Source organism: Ranitomeya variabilis, chromosome 1, assembly GCF_051348905.1.
Source record: "Ranitomeya variabilis isolate aRanVar5 chromosome 1, aRanVar5.hap1, whole genome shotgun sequence".
Lineage (NCBI taxonomy): Eukaryota > Metazoa > Chordata > Amphibia > Anura > Dendrobatidae > Ranitomeya > Ranitomeya variabilis.
Genome location: NC_135232.1, coordinates 1,115,696,954 through 1,115,717,144, shown reverse-complemented (window position 1 = coordinate 1,115,717,144; position 20,191 = coordinate 1,115,696,954). Strand labels below are relative to the sequence as shown.

Genomic DNA, 20,191 nt, shown 5'->3' with positions numbered 1-20,191 from the left:
CCGACAGATCTCGACTGTCTGGTCAACTCTGTGTGTAAAAGAAGTTGCTGGCCAACTGATCATTGGAGGAGATGTCAATCGGGCACAGTCAATCTTGGACTGCCGATTACATTGTTCTCCCGGTGATAAGCCTCCCACAGAAATGTTAGCCTTCGGCTCTTCGTGCAGAACACTGTAGCGCTCGCATGAAGGAGTGCCATTTTGGGGAGACGGCCAAGATGGCTGTTGCCGAAGCATTGTTCAGCCGATTCTTCGTTTGGAGGCCAGCCATCTGTGTATGGTGGCTTAAGACTTTTTTTTTGGGGGGGGGAATCGCATTGTTCTACTTTTGTGGTATAGATTTTTTGATACCTCTGAAGGGTTCACAAATAGAGATGGGCGAACCCAGACGGTAAAGTTCGGGGACCCTGCCAAACACCTAGTGTCCGTGCATGGACCCCAAACACTGGCTTCTCTATGAAGTGGGTGTTACTGTTTGTGTTCGACACCACAAATATCAGCTGTTTCCCATCTGTGTGACCGTGTGAGAAACATCGGCGGCTGTGATCGACGGTAAGTTTATTACCTTCTGTCAGAGAACTACGGTTCCCATGCTGTGAAATGACAGTGTGAGCCAGTAGCTGTGACCGGTAAAAAGGTTACCGCCAGTCACAGGCGTTGACTGATGAGAGGGTACGAATCATACTGATAACAACTAGTGCAGGCGCCACTGATGACCATCATTAGGCTCTTGTACTATAAATAAAAAATAAATTTAAAAAATGACGTGGGACCTCTTCTATTTTTGATAACCATCACAGGCTTGGCTTGATGTCAGTAGCTATAAAACAGATGACATCAACCCCAACCCTAGTACTCCACTTGTCACCGCACCAGGGTAATCTGCATCTAATAGATGCGCCTTTTCTGGGTCAGCTGCGGGCCCCTTATCAGTCAGAGAATACCAGTCCCCAGTTGTCCGCTTTAGCTTGGCTGGTTCTCAAAAATGGGCGGGACCCCACACCATGTGTGTGTTTTTTTTTTATATATATATTATTTCAATAATTTAAATTAAAAAAAATAAAAATAAAAAAAAGGCGTGGGACCCCTCTATTCTTGATAACCAGCCATGATAAAGCTGAGGGCTGCAACCCGCAGTTGTCAGTTTTGCCTGTGCTGGTTGTCAAAAATAGAAGATACACCCCATGTCATTATTTTATAAGCGACGGCTGTTGAATACTCCCATCAGCTGCACCTTCTCTCGCTGTCATCAGACAGCAGGCGTACGCTGATGAGAGTAGTACTCTCATATCAGCCGACTCCTGTGACCCGAGGTAAAAAGTGTGGGGACCGCAGCGCTCTCACTGGCGATGGGGATCTTATTGCTGATCAGAGCCCGTGTTTGCTGTGACGTCACGCAGATGACTGTGTGGCAAACAGTGGATGTTTGGGCTCCCCATTCATCTCAATGAGGTCCGGTTTCGGTACTGTTCTGGTACCCGAACCAAACATTCACGGGTTCACCCATCACTATTCACAATCTTTTTTTCCCTGCAACTGTTCCGCCCTCATTATCTTCCACAAGGGCATCAATCAATATGATGTCTCTGACGCATGTATGTAAAATGAGCCTATAAGTTGTATGTCATTATGGGCGCTGCGCGAGGAGGTAAATGAAGCAAAGGTTCCTTTCCTACTGATCACCGAGACCCGTCTAAATAAAAAGAAACCGCCCGATGGCAGCCATCATCAAGGAGCCTCACCAATAATGGGTTTGCATCAATTTTCGTTCTGAAATAGAAAATCACTGGAGGATTTCTTAATAAATAAAAAAAAAAGTGGGAAGGTGATTGATAATAAAGCTTGCGTGCTTATATGGAAATGTGTGTAGAAAGCTGTCACTACATGTATAAAGTGAACAGAGGGCATCTCGCTACTGCCAAGTTGGGTAACCCATTAAAGCCTTTTATTTTCAAGTTGCCCCTTTTTTTTTTTTTTTTTTTCATTTGTCTTGGAGACGTCATGTGCCAAGGAAATGGTGCAATTACATAAAGAAAAATATCGTAGTTTACGGAACAACTTCCATGGCAATGAGTTTTTTTTTCTTTTGAGATTTTTTTGGATCTGAAAAACCCCTCATACCTTGCTGCAGTTAGTTGTAAATAAACAAAATAGGCTGTGCTCCCCCTCCCCGGGTCCAGTTCTGAGTTCCCACCGCTGTTTCTAGTGTCTGTTATTGCCTGCAGCGCGGTCGATGTGACTTCACTTAATGTGGTCTTCAGCTCTGTGTCGTGCCATCAACTTGGGCAAAGCCGTTAAGCTTACAGATTGGCTACAGTGCTGTCGACTTGATGTCAGCACTGCAGATTATCACAGACTCCGGGAGCAGTGGTGAGGACGCAGTGCTGGACCTGGGGACAGTGAGTAAACGTATTATTATTAATAATAATAATAATAATAATATTTTGAAATCAAAATGCGCCAGTGGAGACTGGTTTTCCAAAACTGGAAAACATCTTTAATCATTATTTTATTTTTTTTATCATTTTGTGAGAGAGGGCCAGGGTCGTAGTCGTGACTGAGACTATCTGCTTACACGTGCCCTGGCCTCCCGCCACACGCAAACAGTGTCCCCTATTTAGCGTACCTTCAGCTACATCATCTGCACCGTCAGGGTCCCATCTGAGCGGCCGAAGTTCTGCTGCTGGTGGTGTTACACAAATAGAGACAGAGTTCACGTTCAACTTTAAACAGACAACTTTACTGGTTTCTTCTCTCAGCACATCCATGTCTTTTGCAGCATCCACATAAGATTCCACACAGTTTATATCCTTCGCTTTCCCTGTGCTTTTTCCTATGTCTTTCACTTCATATCCGGGACTTCCCGACCCGCATGGTATCGCACTGTCCTCCCTGTCCGGCTTGACTACTCTTTTGAGTTCACCTGTCCGTTTCGCACCAGACATAAGGGCGTCTGCCCAAGTAGCAGGCTGCCACGTTTTTGGGAGCGACCTGCTTTACTGTCCTGCTGTGACTCTTGCTCTCACTATTGATGTCTTCGCTTCTTTCTCTGCTGCTGTCACTGCTGCACTTTTGGCCTGGTTGCCCTGGACGACTGGGTCCCTTTGCTTCAATGTTGCGGGGCCCCCTGTGTCGCCCTGGGCTCGAAGGCCCTCCGGGATTTCCCGGGATCACTGGCCCCTCCTGAGCTGTCTCAGCTCCCTGGTTCCACTGACTAGAAAACAGGAAATTCCATTTCTTACCCACAGCAGGCCCCTCCTAATTTAACTGTTACTGTTACTGAGTTCCTATCTCTAATCTCATTGTGCTATAATGCCCCCCTCTAGTGGCTGTTACTACGCTTTCCCTATATTTAATATACAAATGGTAGCATGAAGAACATAAGTGTTACAAAACACAACAGTAGATATATATATAAATTGAACATACAGCATTTAGTACCAGCTTCAACCGAGACTTGCTTAAAGGAGTGGGGGCATACACCAGTCTCTGTCACCCCTTTTTTTTTTTTTTGCTTTGTAATCATAGAGAAGCATGATGTAGGGGCAGAGACCCTGATTCCAGCAATGTATCGTTTACTGGACTGTGTTTTGCGATTTCAATAAAATTAGAGTTTTATCAGCAGTAGATTATCACTACAGGACTAGGTGTCTCGTGCCTCCTGTTCCAACCACGCCCACAGCATCGATTGACAGCCTTTTGACAGTACACAGTATACACAGAAATCTGCCTATCAGTGGTGGGGTCAGGGTTATGCACAGCTCAGCATTCAAGCTCTGCTAGATCTGCAGCAGAGAAAGCATAAATTGGAACACAATAGTTGCACCCAGTAAACAAAGTGATACAACCCTGGAAGCGGTGTCTCTGTCCCTACATCATACTGCTGTCAGATTATATGATGAAAACTTGCTGACAGATTACCTTTAAATAAAAAAAACATTTTGCATTGATAAGTCTTCCATAAATGGCCTATGTTCACACGTTGCGGATTTTGCTGCGGATCCAATTCTGGCAGGCTGTTCCTGGTGCAGACGCATCGGGGTAATGGGATTAGGGATTGGTGCCAGCAGCTGTCGCGGACACCAAGCCCGAGCTTTAGTAACAAAGCTCGGCACCCTCATTACTAAACCTGTAAGTAAAGAGTTAAATAAATACACACACTGAGAATATAGTATCGTAGTTTGCTGCGATTGTCCTCGTATTTTGGATGAGATTCACCAATGCGAGTCAATGGGTGTGAGAAAAGACTTGCACGTCACGCGGACCATGCTTTTACCGTCTGATTTTTTTTTTTATAACACATCCATGTTCTTGAAAACCCGACATTTCATCTGCCGCATACCATAAAATCGCAGCATGACCCGACAGAATAGAATGGATATATACACACAATAGATATAGTCACATGTATAATTAGTATAGTGTGTGTGTGTGTGCAACTTACTGTACATGTATTTAATGAATTATTATTTTTATGAAAAAAATGGTGTGGGCTCCTGTATAATTTTCATAACCAGCAGGTGGAAAGCCAACAGTTGGGGGCAGATGTTTATAGCCTGGGAAGAGGGTAATACCCATGGAGCTTCCCAGGATATTAATATCAGCTCACAGCTGTATACTTATCCTTTACTGGCTATTAAAATGGGGGACCCCAAAAAAAGATGTAGGGTCCCCCTATAATTAATAACCAGCAAAGGCTAGTCATACAGCTGCCAGCTGATATTAATAGCCTAGGAAAGGGCCATGGATATTGGCCCCCTCCCAGGATAAAAACATCAGCTCTCAGCTGCCCCATATATGTATGTATATGTGTATATATGTTGCCATGAAACCAGTTTAATGCAATTTCATGTCATCCAAGAAAGAGTAATATGGGGGGCTATAGGGTGACCAACCTAGCTAACATTGGACAGCCAAAGTCTCTTTGTAGCCCTAGCCAAATGCCTGTTTTTTTCATCATTGGAGTCTATTGGTGGCATGTGGCTGATGGATGACCTCCACCCTGTGAACATGTATCTTCCATATCTGTCTGTTTCGGCCTCTATCTATTACTAATATTGCTGCGTTGTGCCTTCGGGGCTGTTCCGGATAACTGTCATATGCTGAACGTTTCTATTGTGCGGGTTTTCAGTCCCGCGCCTCCGGAAATGCCTCCACTCTCAATGTGCTGGAACGAGCTCATTTCTATGTTAATACAAACATTTGCAGGACGGGATTATTGTGTTTGCAGCACATTGAATTGTACCGCTCCCCACAGAGGAGAAGGCTTTCTTTATATTCTCTTCCATTGAAGAATGAACCGTCACAGCGTGACATATTTATGCGATTCCAAATAATCTCTGTGGATGCCAATTCAAAATAAATCAGGTTCATCGCCTCCTTCCAAGACGTCCCGATTCCCTTCAGCGGAGCTTTTAAGAAACTCGGCGCGCGTTAGCCTGCAACATTTTAATGCTTTCGAAAGGCGCCATCCTTCATCTGTACATCAGGCCGTCTCCGAGGGGGGTCAGGATGGAGGCAGCCATGTTGTTTGCTTAACTGAGGCTCAGGTTACATGCCCTATCACATCGGAGGATTGACTATACGGCAATAATAGAATACTCCTCTAATATTGAGCTTGCGCCTTTCTTCTTTCTCTATAGATGGCTGCCGGCTGAACGCTCATATGTTTGACAGTGACTACTCTCACCTCACTACCAAACACATCTCCTCTGGATTCAGAAGATCTGTTTCAATATAATTTGTATACAGCCGTCCCTTATTTACTCCATTATTCTCCCAGTTCCTGACAACAGGATTTGCCCCTATTAACTAATGGCAGAGCTGCATTTGTCAAACTAATTTCTGTTACCGTCTTTTCAGTTAGTCCACCGAGGACTCTCAATTCTAAGTATCCGATGTTTTTTTTCATGCTGATTCCAGTATAAAACCCCCACCCCCTGAAAAAGCACTAGCTAAACGCTCAAGAGAATGAACATAAGCATTTCTATGTAAAAACGACTTTCTGTTCTCATGTTCAGGTTCTTTAGGTGGCTTTTTTAAAAGCTTCAGGTTTCCAAAGACACCATAGCGGTGAAAAGAAGTGAGTGAGCCATTCTTCAGGAGTTTACTCCAAACCGAGGAAGAAGGTCACAAGTTTCTCTTTACCGTTGGTGAAGATACTCCTAAACCACTTAGTTGAATAACATCAACTGGTATTGTCCCATTGTACTCCCTACACACGTGTGTCCTGCTGTGCAGGGCTGTGGAGTCGGAGTCCATTTTGGTGGAGTCGATGTCATGGAAATTGAGGAGTCGGAGGTTTGGCTTACCGACTCCACAGCCGTTCTTCTTCGGTCCACTGATTTGTGTTCATGTGTTTTGTGTACATATATGACCTAGAATCCAACAACTTTTCTTCTATGCATCTATCCTGTACTATGAATGTGTCTTGAGTAGCGCGGTAGTGTGTACTGATACCACTTTCTTTAAGACTAGCGGTAATATTGCTTATTCCTTGTGATTTCCATATGGCTTTCTTGACTTTTGCTCTCAAAAGGTCTTCTTCTCCTCTTAAAATAGTTTGTCTACTACTTTATCATTGATGACCCCAACCGATCAATGTCTAATCAGTTGGGGTCCGACACCGGAAACCTGTGCCGATCAGCTGTTCTGTGTTGGCGGCTTGAACTGCTCAGTTGTGGAGCTGCTCCGTCTTCTGGTGGTGGCCGCGGCCAGGTGCTGCACATCCGCCTCCTATCACCGGCACTGGATTTCCGACAAGTTTACATCCCGTGACACATCGGCAAGCAATGACTGTCTGTGTATTATGGGTTTTTGCTTTAGCTCTTCTCACATCTATCTCTGGAATTTGAGATCTTTTGCCAAACCAGGATGAGTGTCGTGATATTTCCTGTTGGTGATTATTTTCTTCCTATTGAACAGCTGTTCTTTATATTGCTTTATTGGCTTTGGTTTTCTTGGAGGGGAGCGCGGGAACCACAGAAATTCAGCCTCCGGTATTCTTTATTGCCTCCTGTATTTGATAGTTAAAACTTTTCAGCTTTAAAGGAAAACGCCGGTGAAAAATAAGTTGACATTTATTTTTACAGCTGTTAACTCTTTCCTCTTATCGGCGGAGTTTAGATTGCCGGTGCTAGGAAATTGCATGATAAGGTGGAGTCTTATCTCCCGCTTACACATTAGACGAACATGGGCCGAACCTGTCGATATCCAGCATGACTGATTTTGCCGATCCTGTTGTCTGGCGGTGGCTTTCTTTTAGAGAACACGATTGTTCAGTAGAGCAATCACTCCTGTGTATGGGAGAGCCGGGTGAGATAGCTGCCGGCTGACCGACCAAACCGTCATTTGGCCAAAAGGCATCTAACGTGTATGGGGGGGCTTTAGTTTGTTGGTTTATGTAATCCCCTTGTTACCTTCTAGAAACCATACTATAACCACAAAGCTTGAACCATGCCTACTCATTACTGTGTTTGGCTGTTACGTGATGTCAAACTATGGACTCGACTTTTCATGAAGTGGCTTTTTTTTGTTCTCATTGGATTGTGCACATTATAGATTTAGACTGGAGGCAATAACTCAAAGGGACCAATATGGAAGCAAGGAGTTAAGAAACATGTAAGAAACAAGCCAGGATATGTGTTACACCTTAGATTCCTCAAATTATACCCCTTTTGTTCTGATGACAGCTTTTTACTGCCTTGGCGTTAATTTAGGCAGCTTCATCAGGTCGTCACCTGGAATGGCTTCCAGGAGTCTTGGAGGAGTTCCCTCAGGTGCTGATCATTTGTCAGCTGCTTTGCCTTCACTGTGTGGTCCACCTCATCCCAAACCATCATCGTTGGGTTGAGCTCGAGTAATGGAGGTGATGTAATTTGACGCAGCACTCGCGCTTCCCTGTCCTCCTTAGTCACATAGCCCTTGTATTCCCTAGAAATGTGCCTTTTGCAACATAAATGATTGACCCAATAAGCGCAGACCACATGGAGTGGCATGTCTCTGCAGAATGCTATAGTAGCCATACTTGGTAAGGGTACCTCGAATTCTTCTTAAATCACCAGCTTAGAACCCCCGGACCATCGCTTTTTCCTCCATGCTTCACAGAGGGCTCCATACTTGTAGAAGGCATTCACTCACCTTCTCTGTGCCTCACAAAGATATGGGGCTTAGTAGTAAAATTCTCACATTTTGCCCCATCAGATTATAGTACTGATTTCTACTGATCTATTGTCATGTCTTTGTGTTGCTTGACTCTACCAAAAAGTCCTACTTCTCAGTCTTCGATGGACAGTTAATGTTGAGTTGTGTCTGCTACTTGATTCTCGGCAATTCTTGGTCATCCTTTCCAGGGGTGGCCTCATGAGAGCCAATTTCATCATCTTCATTGATGGTTTTCACGAATGCACTTTGAAGATGCCTTCAACGTTCTAGCAATTTTCAGAATTGACTGATCTTCAAGTCTTATAGTAATGATGGACTGCTGTTTGTCTTTGCTTAGTTGAGTCGTTCTTGCCATTTTCTGGCTTAGAACAGTTGAGGAGTAGGAATGAACAATGGACAGAGCTGTGTACCAACATGGCCTCTGCAGAACCTACCTAATCGCAAAGAATTTCTGAAGGTCTGTGACTCCACAAATGAACTCTTGATGAGGCAGACCTGTTCATTGGAAGCCAGCTTTGGTAGCAGCTTATGCCAAGGGAGTGCAAAGCTGTCATCTGCGTAAAAGGGGGCTACTTCGAGGAATCTAAGGTGTAACACACATTCTGGTTTTGTTTCGCGCGTGTTTTTTTTACTCTTCCTTTCCATTTGTGCTCCCTCCTGATTTTGCCGCCTTCAGTCTGAATCTCCAATGTGCACATTCTAATAAAAACAAGCAAAACCATTGTAGGCTTTTCCAAATTTTTTTCCTGTTATAATGGGTGGAAAAAAAAATAAAATTTACTGTTGGCAACTGACAGTCAGTAACACAGGTCCCCCTAGTTGCTACAGTGTAGGAGCTAACACGGGTAGCCCCAAGCCCTAATGGTGCCATTTGGCTTTGCTGGTACATTATGGCTTTTATATTGGAACAATGTGCACATTTTTCCCATTTAGAACTACGCAGGAACGTCATTTGTCCTGCTCGGCTTCTTCTCTAGTGCACGCTCAGTACAGTGCAGTCCAGGCAGTGAATAATCCAAATAACCAAATTTAGGTTCTGGTGACCAGATCTTTGGCATACGATGAAACATTCTTCTATAGAAAAATATATAATCGTTTTTTCTTTTTTTTCCTGGTGATGCAAAATCCTGCATGTGCCACTGCCTGTTGGATGTTTTGACAAGGAATTGGCAGCTGTGACGACTGGTAATGCAGAAGACTCTTTAAAGGTCACCATAGATCTGTTGTCACATTCCATTGAGTATAAAGAACTTTCCAGTCCTTAAATGGGAGACATAAAAAAAAATTCTCATTATTTATCTGATTTGATGTTGCTGCTTTGATGATCATCGTAGGTACAGGATATTTGCCAGTAAGTAAATGACCGTTGTAAAACTCTACAAAGCTTCAGTGCAAGGATTGTTCTGCTGCAGTGTTAACAAGCCTTCCTACAGGAGAACATTTGTGGTAAAAAATTGGACAAAGTCTAAAAGTATGTTACCCTTTTATTGATGCACTAGAATTATGGGGAACATTTAGGTCCCTTTTGAAACCTTTGCATTGGCACCAGAACTTGTCGGACCCCTTAAAGTGGTGCTCGTTAAAAATGTTCTTAGCAATGGATGCTGACAAAGGACAAAGGAAGAATATGAACAGTAGCCATCATTGATGTGGCTCATTCTTTTCCGAGGAATTTTCCAATGTACTAATATATTGACTTTTTTGATTCTTGTAGGATTTGGTAAATATAGAAATGTTCCTGACTGCAAAAGAAGTGGAGGAATCCCTTGAAAGACAAGAAACCATGACCTGCCTGGCATGGTGCCACGATAACAAGTCCAGACTTAGGAAAATGAAGGTACGGGAAGCCATGGCTCATTTACGGTGATACACTTTGGGTATTTTTGCAAGGTTTCAGGATAGACCACAAATGTTGTCGTAGTTTTTGGGTTGTAGGCATAGCTATTATGGATGGAGGGTTGGGGCTAAAATGGGCCACCGCCAAAGGATCTTAATGACGAAGGGTAGAGATGAGCCAAATTTTGAATTCTGGAGATTGTCTTGAATTCAGTCTGGAAATTCGAACGTGCCTTTATATGGTCTGAAGTCTCTACAGATCCTAGAGCAGGATAAGCAAAAGATAACAAAGTCCATGCATGCAGCTTCCCTCCCGTTCCTCGTCTAGGTACCTATGGTCACTGACTAAGCCTAATGCAATGTCACAACGTTCTTCAGCCGCAACATCATAAACTGGTGAGGCCTAGTCGGTGCCGGAGGTGCCAAATATCACTTTGAAAATAGAAGAGGATCAGAGCAACCTAGAAGAGGACCTGACTGGGTACTGCCCAGAGACAAGTGAGGGCCAGGGAAATGGGAAATAATATATTTTTTTTAAACCCTTCCCAACCCTTTAAAATCAAGCTAATTTTGTTGGATTCACCCGAAGCAAATCACAAATATGTATTCTGACAATTCTTGAGTTTTTGTAAAATTCAAGCTTTTGGTTCACCTTGGATTAATTCTCTTAACGCTAGTGATTGGGATTTTCCCCACAAAAAAGGGTGGAATCTGTCTGGAAATGGAAAAAGTTTAAGTTCATGGAGTCGAGGAGGTTTCATGGAGTCAAGGAGGTGGGAGGTGCTCTGGGGTAGTAATGGTATCCTTAAGGTTGGTGGACATAGTAGGATGGCGTCTTGGGCTATTTGGCCCCAGGCTTACTGATTGCACCCCTGCAGTTATTACGTCTTGAGGAAATGCCGGTGGAACTGTAAGTACAAAGTAAGCTGCCAAACAAGTAATTAGTCTTGTGACAAGTGGGACTTGACAAATGCAAATATCCAATATCCGGCAGAGAGGATGAAGTCCCGAGATTAATCATCAGATCAGTGCACATTGCGTAAGGCTCTTGATTCAAAATGTCAAAGCTACAGACCTTCACGTTCCTGGGAAAAGGTGTAAAACTGATTACTGTAATAAGTCGGCTCCACACTTAGCCATAGGCAGCGTGGTATACGGTATATACTGGTCAGGGACACTGGAGAATAATGCACAGAATGTGAGTATTGTGGAGCTGAGAGCTAGATCTACGGACATTAATGGGGTTATCCATGACTACCGTCAATATCCGATCACAACATTGTTGGTTTGTGTTCCAGTCACAAAGTGGCGGTAATTACTAATAATGTTTAGACTTATTTTATGATACAAGTAATGTCTCATGTTCTTTACCTTCTCCAGAGCTGCCTGGAGTTCAGCCTGAGGATCCAGGAGTTCATAGAGCTAATCCGACAGAACAAGAGACTGGACGCTGTTAGGTAAGAACTCCGAGTGCCGTATTCCGTATGGAGAGTAGAAATATACCGCACATCTGACCGTATAGAAGTGGAGGGGATGCAACAGATGGTTAGGGGCCAAAACATTGCCCAGATGATAAATGTATGAGGTGTTGTCTCCATATTACATCTTCTGCATAGTATATATGGTCATTCTTCAGGATGACCTTTCACTTTCCATAAATGTGTTTTTTTTTTTTTTTTGTTTTTGTTTTTGATAACCTTGTGTAAAAGACACTGTTCTCCTGAATCCTTCATTGTTTTTCTTTTGTTCCTACTCCTTTCTTTTACTGAGATATGGTCCTTTCTTCCCTGTATATAATTCTAGTCTAGTTAGCCAAGTGGGCCTCAAGTCCTCCATATATAATGGGCACCACATAGCCCTCCATACAGTATAATGGGCACCACATAGCCCTCCATACAGTATAATGGGCACCGCATAGCCCTCCATACAGTATAATGGGCACCACATAGCCCTCCATATAGTATAATGGGCACCACATAGCCCTCCTTATAGTATAATGAGCCCCGCATAGGCCTCCCTATACTATAATGAGCCCTGCATAGGCCTCCGTATACTATAATGTGTCCCACATCCTCCATATAGTATAATGGGCCACACGTAGCCCTCCATACAGTATAATGGGCTCCACGTAGCCCTCCATACAGTATAATGGGCACCACATAGTCCTCCATACAGTATATTGGGCTCCACATAGTGCTTCATACAGTATAATGGGCTCCACATAGTGCTCCATACAGTATAATGGGCTTCACATAGCCCTCCATACAGTATAATGGACCCCCACATAGCGCTCCATACAGTATTGTGGGCTCCACATCTAGCAGCCCTCTCCTTCTGGCTAACCAGTTAGATGCTGATTTTGACTGCAGCTGCAGGAGTTTCATCAGGAGGCGGCTATTTGTATCAGCAGTTTCCTGCAGCTGATCAAGCAGCAGGAATTGCCCCACTGCCAGATGGTGGGACTGATCTACTCGGCATGTGTGACCACCAGCACGGGACTCGAGGACATTCTAAAATATAAGGAAATAACTGCAGTGGGCGCCATAATGAGTATTTTAACTGCAGGAGGATTTTAACGCACAATTGATATCCACTTTAAAACGCAAGAGTAATAACCCGCTGCTGCGTGAGGCGGCATTACGACAAGTAGCAATTTGAGGCATGACTATAAAAATCGGCCCTGAAAGCGCGTTCAGCAATGAGTCCTAATGGCTGCAAATGTAGAGTAGCATCAGATTAAAATCTTGGACTATCAGCAATTCCTTATACACAAGATAAGCAGGCGGCGAAGCCAAGGATGCACTAATTTTTTTTTACCATAAATTTCAGTGGACAGCAGGGGGAAGCCTGTGCTAGAACTGTGTGTGGGTCCCTTGCTCTATAACAGTGGTGACTGTGGACTATTGAATCCTTGCAGTGCGCATGTGACTGTAAGTATGCGATTTGCATGTCACGTGCAGACTAGACTTGAATTGAGCCAGGCTGCACATGTCTAGTCGGTATGTGGCCGGAAGTATGGGAATTACATACCGTACTTGTGGTAACGTGACCGCCCGCTCTCAGCGTCGGCATCGGAGAATTCTCACAGCGTGCACTGAAGATTCACAAGCCTGCAGTCACATAGAGCAACTGCAAACTTTAACCTCAAGCCCTGGACAACCCTTTTAAAGAAATTTGAACAGTTTTGGGTATTTTTTTTTCTTAAATTTTTTTGACTAAAAGTCATTTTGGCAATAGAGTTTCGTTAAAAATGTGGCACCGATTGCCTTCTATAGTCACAATGTTAAATGGTCAATTGCTGCCTGCAGAATGAGTTATCTGAGAGTCAGTCAGTGAGCTCATTTTGCCAGGAGAGGTTATAACTCTTGTATCTGTCTTTCACTGAGCTCCTCTCAGCTGATTTATGACCACATGAAAGTTTGATATGGTCCTAAATCACCTGAATAACTTTTTTTTCTAAGAGTATATATATATATATATCTCTTAGACCTGATGAGGCTGGTCTGCTTGCTTTGAAAATGCATGTCCATTTATATTTTGAGTCTGGTGACTGATCTGCACTAGCCTCCTGCAGGGGTAAATGTAAAATTACATGGCGACCATTAAAAGAAAGGCTGTCTATGAAGTGCTCAGATATGCGGGGGCTGATGGAGCAGGAGACCCTGTTACAGAGCACGTAGTGGGGGCCTAATATCCTAGTGGGGTATATGGACATGGAATGTCAGGGTGGGACAATCACTTTTAAAGGTGGTGAGTGTTTATTGATAGGTGATATACAGATTATCACTAGAACCGGGCGTCCGTACATGACCAAGGTGGAGTGTCGAGGGTCCTGCTCCACAATCACTCCATTCATGCTCGTCCCTTGGTCATGCAGTAGGGAGGGATGGGGGTCTCGGGGCCTTCGTTCTTGCAGTCGTTGGAGTTTCTAGAACGTAGCATCGGTCATGATTGGTAAATCTCACAGGCAGACCTAGGGAGGCCGATCCGGACCCTGGCGGCTTTTGAGACCCATTGGCACAGAAGAAGCCCCCTCTGTCAAAATCTTTAGATGCTGCATCTAAATGACCAGCATCGGAGATAACTCTGATCCTGACCCTTTTATTGGATGTCGGCAGTACGTTACAGCTGGAATCTGTTGCTGATCGGTTCCTTCCAAATCACAGGTTGGTCCCGCCTTTTAGACCCCTAGAGATCTACCGTAAACAAACTGTCCTGCAGTGCCCCCACAGGGGAAATAAAGCATTGCATGGTGCCTATTGACACCAGTGGACAGTCCAAGCATTGCAGACACTCTGTGACCACTCCTAACTCCGGAGTTCTATCCCCCCGATCTTGTGATTGGAGGGGGTCCCTGTGGTCGGACCCCCAGCCGTGAGATGACCCCTGTTAAGCTGTATTTGGCGCTTGTTTTTCAGTACTGTCTCTTGAATTAATTCTTGCCTCCTTCCTTCCAGACATGCGAGGAAACATTTTAGTCAGGCAGAAGGAAGTCAGTTGGATGAAGTGCGACAAGTGATGGGGATGCTGGCCTTTCCTTCAGACACGCACATCTCTCCCTACAAGGTGAGTGCGGCCTGGGTACGGCCCGCCGTGAGTGACCTGATGGGCTAAGGAAAATACACAGCAAAATTTGCTGAAGATTTCCATTTGCGTAAGGGGAGATCCGCAGCGTAGATCGGCACGTTAAACCATAAAAATGTGCACTGCAGGCCGATTTACATCCAGGCGTCACATTCATGTTATGTAGCGTGTGCATAAATTTAGCTGCAGATGTAAGACACACTGGCCCTACAGGGGTAATAAAAAAATAATCTAACTCTGGTGCCCTTTAGAGTTTTGCAGCGTTGACATATGGTCTACAATTTGTGACCGCTGCAGCCAATTATTGGCTTCACAGATCACATACCAGGGTATGACTGCGAAGACCAGTGATTGACGGCAGTGGTCATGTGTCCTGTTAACAAAGGACTCTGCAGAGGAGCAGTGAGGCAGCGCCCGAGTGGTAGAATAGTTCCACCGCAAACCACCTTCTCACATGTCGTGGACTCCTTTTCTTATGTGCGGTTGGATCTATTAGCTTGGATCCACATTCATTTAGGATTCCAAGATTCCAGTTATTTCTTGGAGATTTCTGTTTTAATTGTACATCATCCTTTTATTTCACCTTAAAGGGAAGCGGTCAAATACTACTTGCTTCTATGGGTAGGTTAAAGTGAGTCTGTCGACAGAAAATGACAGTTCCAACCAATCACAGGTGCCCAGTGCATCCGTGGTGCGGCCAGAGAGTTTGTGGCGCCCGTGGTGCGGCCAGAGAGTTTGTGGCGCCCGTGGTGCGGCCAGAGAGTTTGTGGCGCCCGTGGTGCGGCCAGAATGTTTGTGGTGCCCGTGGTGTGGCCAGTGAGTTTGTGGCGCGGCCAGAGAGTTTGTGGCGCTCGTGGTGCAGCCAGAGAGTTTGTGGCGCCCGTGGTGCGGCCAGAGAGTTTGTGGCTCCTGTGGTGTGGCCAGAGAGTTTGTGGTGCGGCCAGAGAGTTTGTGGCGCCCGTGGTGCGGCCAGAGAGTTTGTGGCGCCCGTGGTGCGGCCAGAGAGTTTGTGGCGCCCGTGGTGCGGCCAGAGAGGTAGGTTTGGAGCACCTTCCCATTTACCATACTTGTTTTCCATCTATCTTCACCATTCTCTGACCCACATAAACCCCGAGAGTTTGGGTGCGCCATGCATAAGGTATAATATCATTAATGTAGACTTTTTGGAAAGTTGCTTAACTCTGCATTTAGGAAGCAAAGGAGCAATAAAAAAAATGAGGGTGTCCATAGCCTCTAAGGCCTCGGAGATCTGAACTGGAGAGATATCTACACATGTAAGTGATGTTCTAAGCCCGGAGTTTGGATCACACAAGAAATGTGTAATACCGTGTAATTAACCTCCTCGCTTTCCATCCAGTCCCTGCGGATCGCCCGGTAGGGGAGACAGCGGTAAATTACAGGTTCTGTCCGCCAAGCTATAATCACCATTTCGGGATTTGCTGTCATCTTCCGCTCTTCATCAGTGAGTGATCTCTCCTGGTCTGTCTGTGCTTAGAGTGGAGATATTTGTCTTTTTAGAGTTCCTCTTTCCAAAGAAAGGGCGATATCTGATCAGGTCCCTCTTTATTGGTTGGTCACGTAATGGTCGGTGGAGGTCTCAGAACTGGGACCACCAGTGATCGGGAGAGTTGAGACGTAGCGGTGGTTTAAATGATCAAGGCTCGTGCAGGTCCTTGCTCGGCCTCGTGGCCGGGAGTGGTGCTGTACAGAGAGAGATTACATAAGCACTGTCTCCTCTTCATTCTTGGGGTTAGTAGGGTTCCCAGAGGTCTAGACACCCAAGAAGCCGTCTCAGATGAGAGCGCAGTGTAGTCTAGATCCTGGTCCGAACTGTCAATCACAAGGAGCGCTCCGCCCCGCTGTGCACCAGGAAACTGGGAGGCAGGGGAGCAATGTGCTCCTGAAGATTCATTTTGATAGTAAACCTATATAATGACTGTGATAAGACCTCTCTGTAATGATCCCCTTATTTCTAGGACCTCCTGGACCCCGCCCGGTGGCGTATGCTCATCCAACAGTTCCGCTATGACAACTATAGACTACACCAACTGGGAAACAACTCGGTCTTTACCATAACTCTGCAAGCAGGGCTGTCTGCCATCAAAACACCGTATCCTTCACACTGCGGACCCCTGGATTGTGCGGCCTCAAAGTCTTCAGTGTCTGTCGGTGATACCCCTGGATCTGGGCTGCACGCTCTGCCAAAATGTTTTTTGGAGTTCATGTATTACTTGGGGCATTTTTGCTCAGGGGCGTAATGATTGCTATTGTAGAGGGTGTAATCAGGTCCGTAAAGGAGAGGGACCCGACGTCTCCAGCGCCCGTGTCAGCTGGATGTGAGTCCGACGATGTGTATTCTGCTGTAATGTATTGCGGTGTAGAGACATGCCGGCTCCCTGCACTGCAATAAATGACTCCGGCCAATCGGAGGCCGGCAGCTGACGCCGGCATGCTCATCAGGGCCGGGCTTCCCAGAGTCAGCTGCTGGCATCTGCGCCGGGTATGGAAGAGGACGCGGAGAAAGGAAAGTACACAGAATTTATTTTTTTTAAATGTGTTGTGGCAAAGGGAGGACATTATACCAGGAAGGGGCCCAGGATGGAAGACATCATGCCAGGATGGGGGACATTATACCAGGAAGGAGCCCAGGATGAGGGACATTACACCAGGAAGGGGCCCAGGATGGAGGACATTACACTAGGGAGGGGCCCAGGATGAGGGACATTATACCAGGAACGGACCCATGATAGGCTACATTATACCAGGAAGGGGCACAGGATGGGGTCATTATTCCAGGAAGGGGCACAAGATGGGGGTCATTATTCCAGGAAGGGGCCCAGGATGGGGGGTCATTAATCCAGGAAGGGGCCCAGGATGGGGGTTATTATTCCAGGATGGGGCCCAGGATGGGGGACATGATTACAGGAAGGGGCCCAGGATGAGGGTCATTATTCCAGGATGGGGGTCATTATTCCAGGAAAGGGCCCAGAATGGGGGTCATTATTCTAGGAAGCGGCCCAGGAAAGGGGTCATTAATCCAGGAAGGGGCCCAGGATGGGGGTCATTATTCCTGGATGGGGCCCAGGATGGGGGACATGATTACATGAAGGGGCCCAGGATGAGGGTCATTATTCCAGGATGGGGGTGATTATTCCAGGAAAGGGCCCAGGATGGGGGTCATTATTCCAGGAAGGGGCCCAGGATGGGGGTCATTATTCTACGAAGGGGCCCAGGATGGGGGTCATTATTCCAGGAAGGGGCCCAGGATGGGGGTCATTATTCCAGGAAAGGGCCCAGGATGGGGGTCATTATTCTACGAAGGGGCCCAGGATGAGGGTCATTATTCCAGGAAGGGGCCCAGGATGGGGGTCATTATTCCAGGAAGGGGCCCAGGATGGGGGTCATTATTCCAGGAAGGGACCCAGGATGGAGGTCATTATTACAGGAAAGGGCCCAGGATGGGGGTCATTATTCCACGAAGGGGCCCAGGATGGGGGTCATTATTCCAGGAAGGGGCCCAGGATGGAGGTCATTATTACAGGAAAGGGCCCAGGATGGTGGTCATTATTACAGGAAGGGGCCCAGGATGGAGGTCATTATTACAGGAAAGGGCCCAGGATGGGGGTCATTATTCCAGGAAGGGGCCCAGGATGGAGGTCATTATTACAGGAAAGGGCCCAGGATGGAGGTCATTATTCCACGAAGGGGCCCAGGAAGGGGGTCATTATTCCAGGAAGGGGCCCAGGATGGGGGTCATTATTCCAGGAAAGGGCCCAGGATGGGGGTCATTATTCCAGGAAAGGGCCCAGGATGGGGGTCATTATTCCAGGAAGGGGCCCAGGATGGAGGTCATTATTACAGGAAAGGGCCCAGGATGGGGGTCATTATTCCACGAAGGGGCCCAGGATGGGGGTCATTATTCCAGGAAAGGGCCCAGGATGGGGGTCATTATTCCAGGAAGGGGCCCAGGATGGAGGTCATTATTACAGGAAAGGGCCCAGGATGGGGGTCATTATTCCACGAAGGGGCCCAGGAAGGGGGTCATTATTCCAGGAAGGGGCCCAGGATGGGGGTCATTATTCCAGGAAGGGGCCCAGGTTGTTAGTCATTATTTCAGAAAGGGGCCCGGGACGGGGGACATCATTACATGGGGGGCAAACACGTATATCTTTATAAGATCTGGAACGCTACAAGGGCCCCATACATCAGAGTAACATGCAGATGGGGCCCAGGTCCAAATGTTGCCTCGGGGCCCGTCTGTGTCTAGTGATGCCACTGCTTTTGCTGCATGGAAACTAGCAAATCTGTACAGGGAAATGTCCTGAAAGGTTAGGAAATAAGACCGCTCTTTGTGATCGGTTTCTGCATAGCGAGCACCCAGGGGACGAGATACTACTGTGCTCAGAAGGATGTGACACATTAAAGGGGTTCGGGGAGAACAAGTTATCAGGAATCCATAGGATAGATGATGCTGATTGGTGGGAGTCCGACCGCTGGTGCCGGCACCAATTGTCAGAATGGAAAATTTGTCTCCCAAAAGAGGTATCGAATCCCTGTTGTTACAAAATGGCACGGCAGATCGGATGTCTGACCACTGCTCCATTCATTCCCTATGGAGCTGCCAAACACCGCACTCGGCCGCCCCATAAGGAACGACTGGCGCACTGGTGGAGTATGTGCACTGCCAGGGAGAAGAGTTCCAATTGGTGCAGATCCTCAAAATGCCAGTAGAAAAGCGTGGACGTGCTGCCCTCCTTTACCACAGCGAGGTGAAACTGCTCTTGGTGCACTTTACAGTCTTGTACATCCAGGAACTGTCCTGATTTATCTTGCATTCCTGTTTTGGGCATGATTTCTCTTTATCGGCATTCTGTCAGCACTATAAGTGCAAGGACTACCTTTCTCTACCTTCCTAGCATGTATTGTTCCTGCCTATTATCCAATAGCTAGAATAAAAAATCCATCCTGATTGGAAACCCCACCAGTCTTACCATTGAGCTATGTCTTGTAGTGCAGCTCTTGTCTTTTTGAAGTAAATAGGATGAGTTGCAATACCAGACACGGCCATTGGCAATAGTGGCGCTGTTTCTAGAAGTTTCACAAAACCTTAAGGATCAAGTTTTAGGATAAATGTTTATACTGGAAGAAAAACACTTTAGCCCCTGTAACCGATGAAGATGTGAGCAGTGACGGACAACCCCTTAAATCTAAAATGTCATATTACCAGTTCTTCTGATTTACCCTTAACCGCCTCACAAACAGACAGTGCTACAAAGAGGACGGGACTTCCAAAAACCCCGACTGCCCGGTGTGCAGCAAGTCCCTGAGTAAGCTCGCCCAGCCCCTTCCCATGGCGCACTGCGCCAACTCCAGGCTGGTGTGCAAGATCTCTGGGGACGTGATGAATGAGAACAACCCTCCCATGATGCTGCCCAATGGCTACGTCTACGGATACAACGTGAGTTCTCAAATTCTGTTCTTCGCGGGATCTCGGTGATCGGCAAAGCCGATGATCCGCTGTAACCCCTTCTTAACAAGGCATTTTCACTCCTCCCTTCCCGCTTTCTAAGAACAATTGAAAAACATAAAACAGAATATATAAAAACTG

At 46.1% G+C, this 20,191-nt stretch overlaps 1 protein-coding gene across 1 annotated transcript in view; it reads left to right on the top strand.

The window, feature by feature from the left end:
- The window catches only part of MAEA (macrophage erythroblast attacher, E3 ubiquitin ligase), a 68,926-nt gene that overhangs the window by 46,883 nt on the left and 1,852 nt on the right, over positions 1-20,191 (top strand). Inside the window, exons 4-8 of the mRNA XM_077280209.1 lie at positions 9,878-10,000; positions 11,380-11,456; positions 14,457-14,565; positions 16,560-16,693; positions 19,846-20,041. Of these exons, the coding sequence (XP_077136324.1) occupies positions 9,878-10,000; positions 11,380-11,456; positions 14,457-14,565; positions 16,560-16,693; positions 19,846-20,041 (639 nt within the window). The remainder of the gene's footprint in view (positions 1-9,877; positions 10,001-11,379; positions 11,457-14,456; positions 14,566-16,559; positions 16,694-19,845; positions 20,042-20,191) is intronic.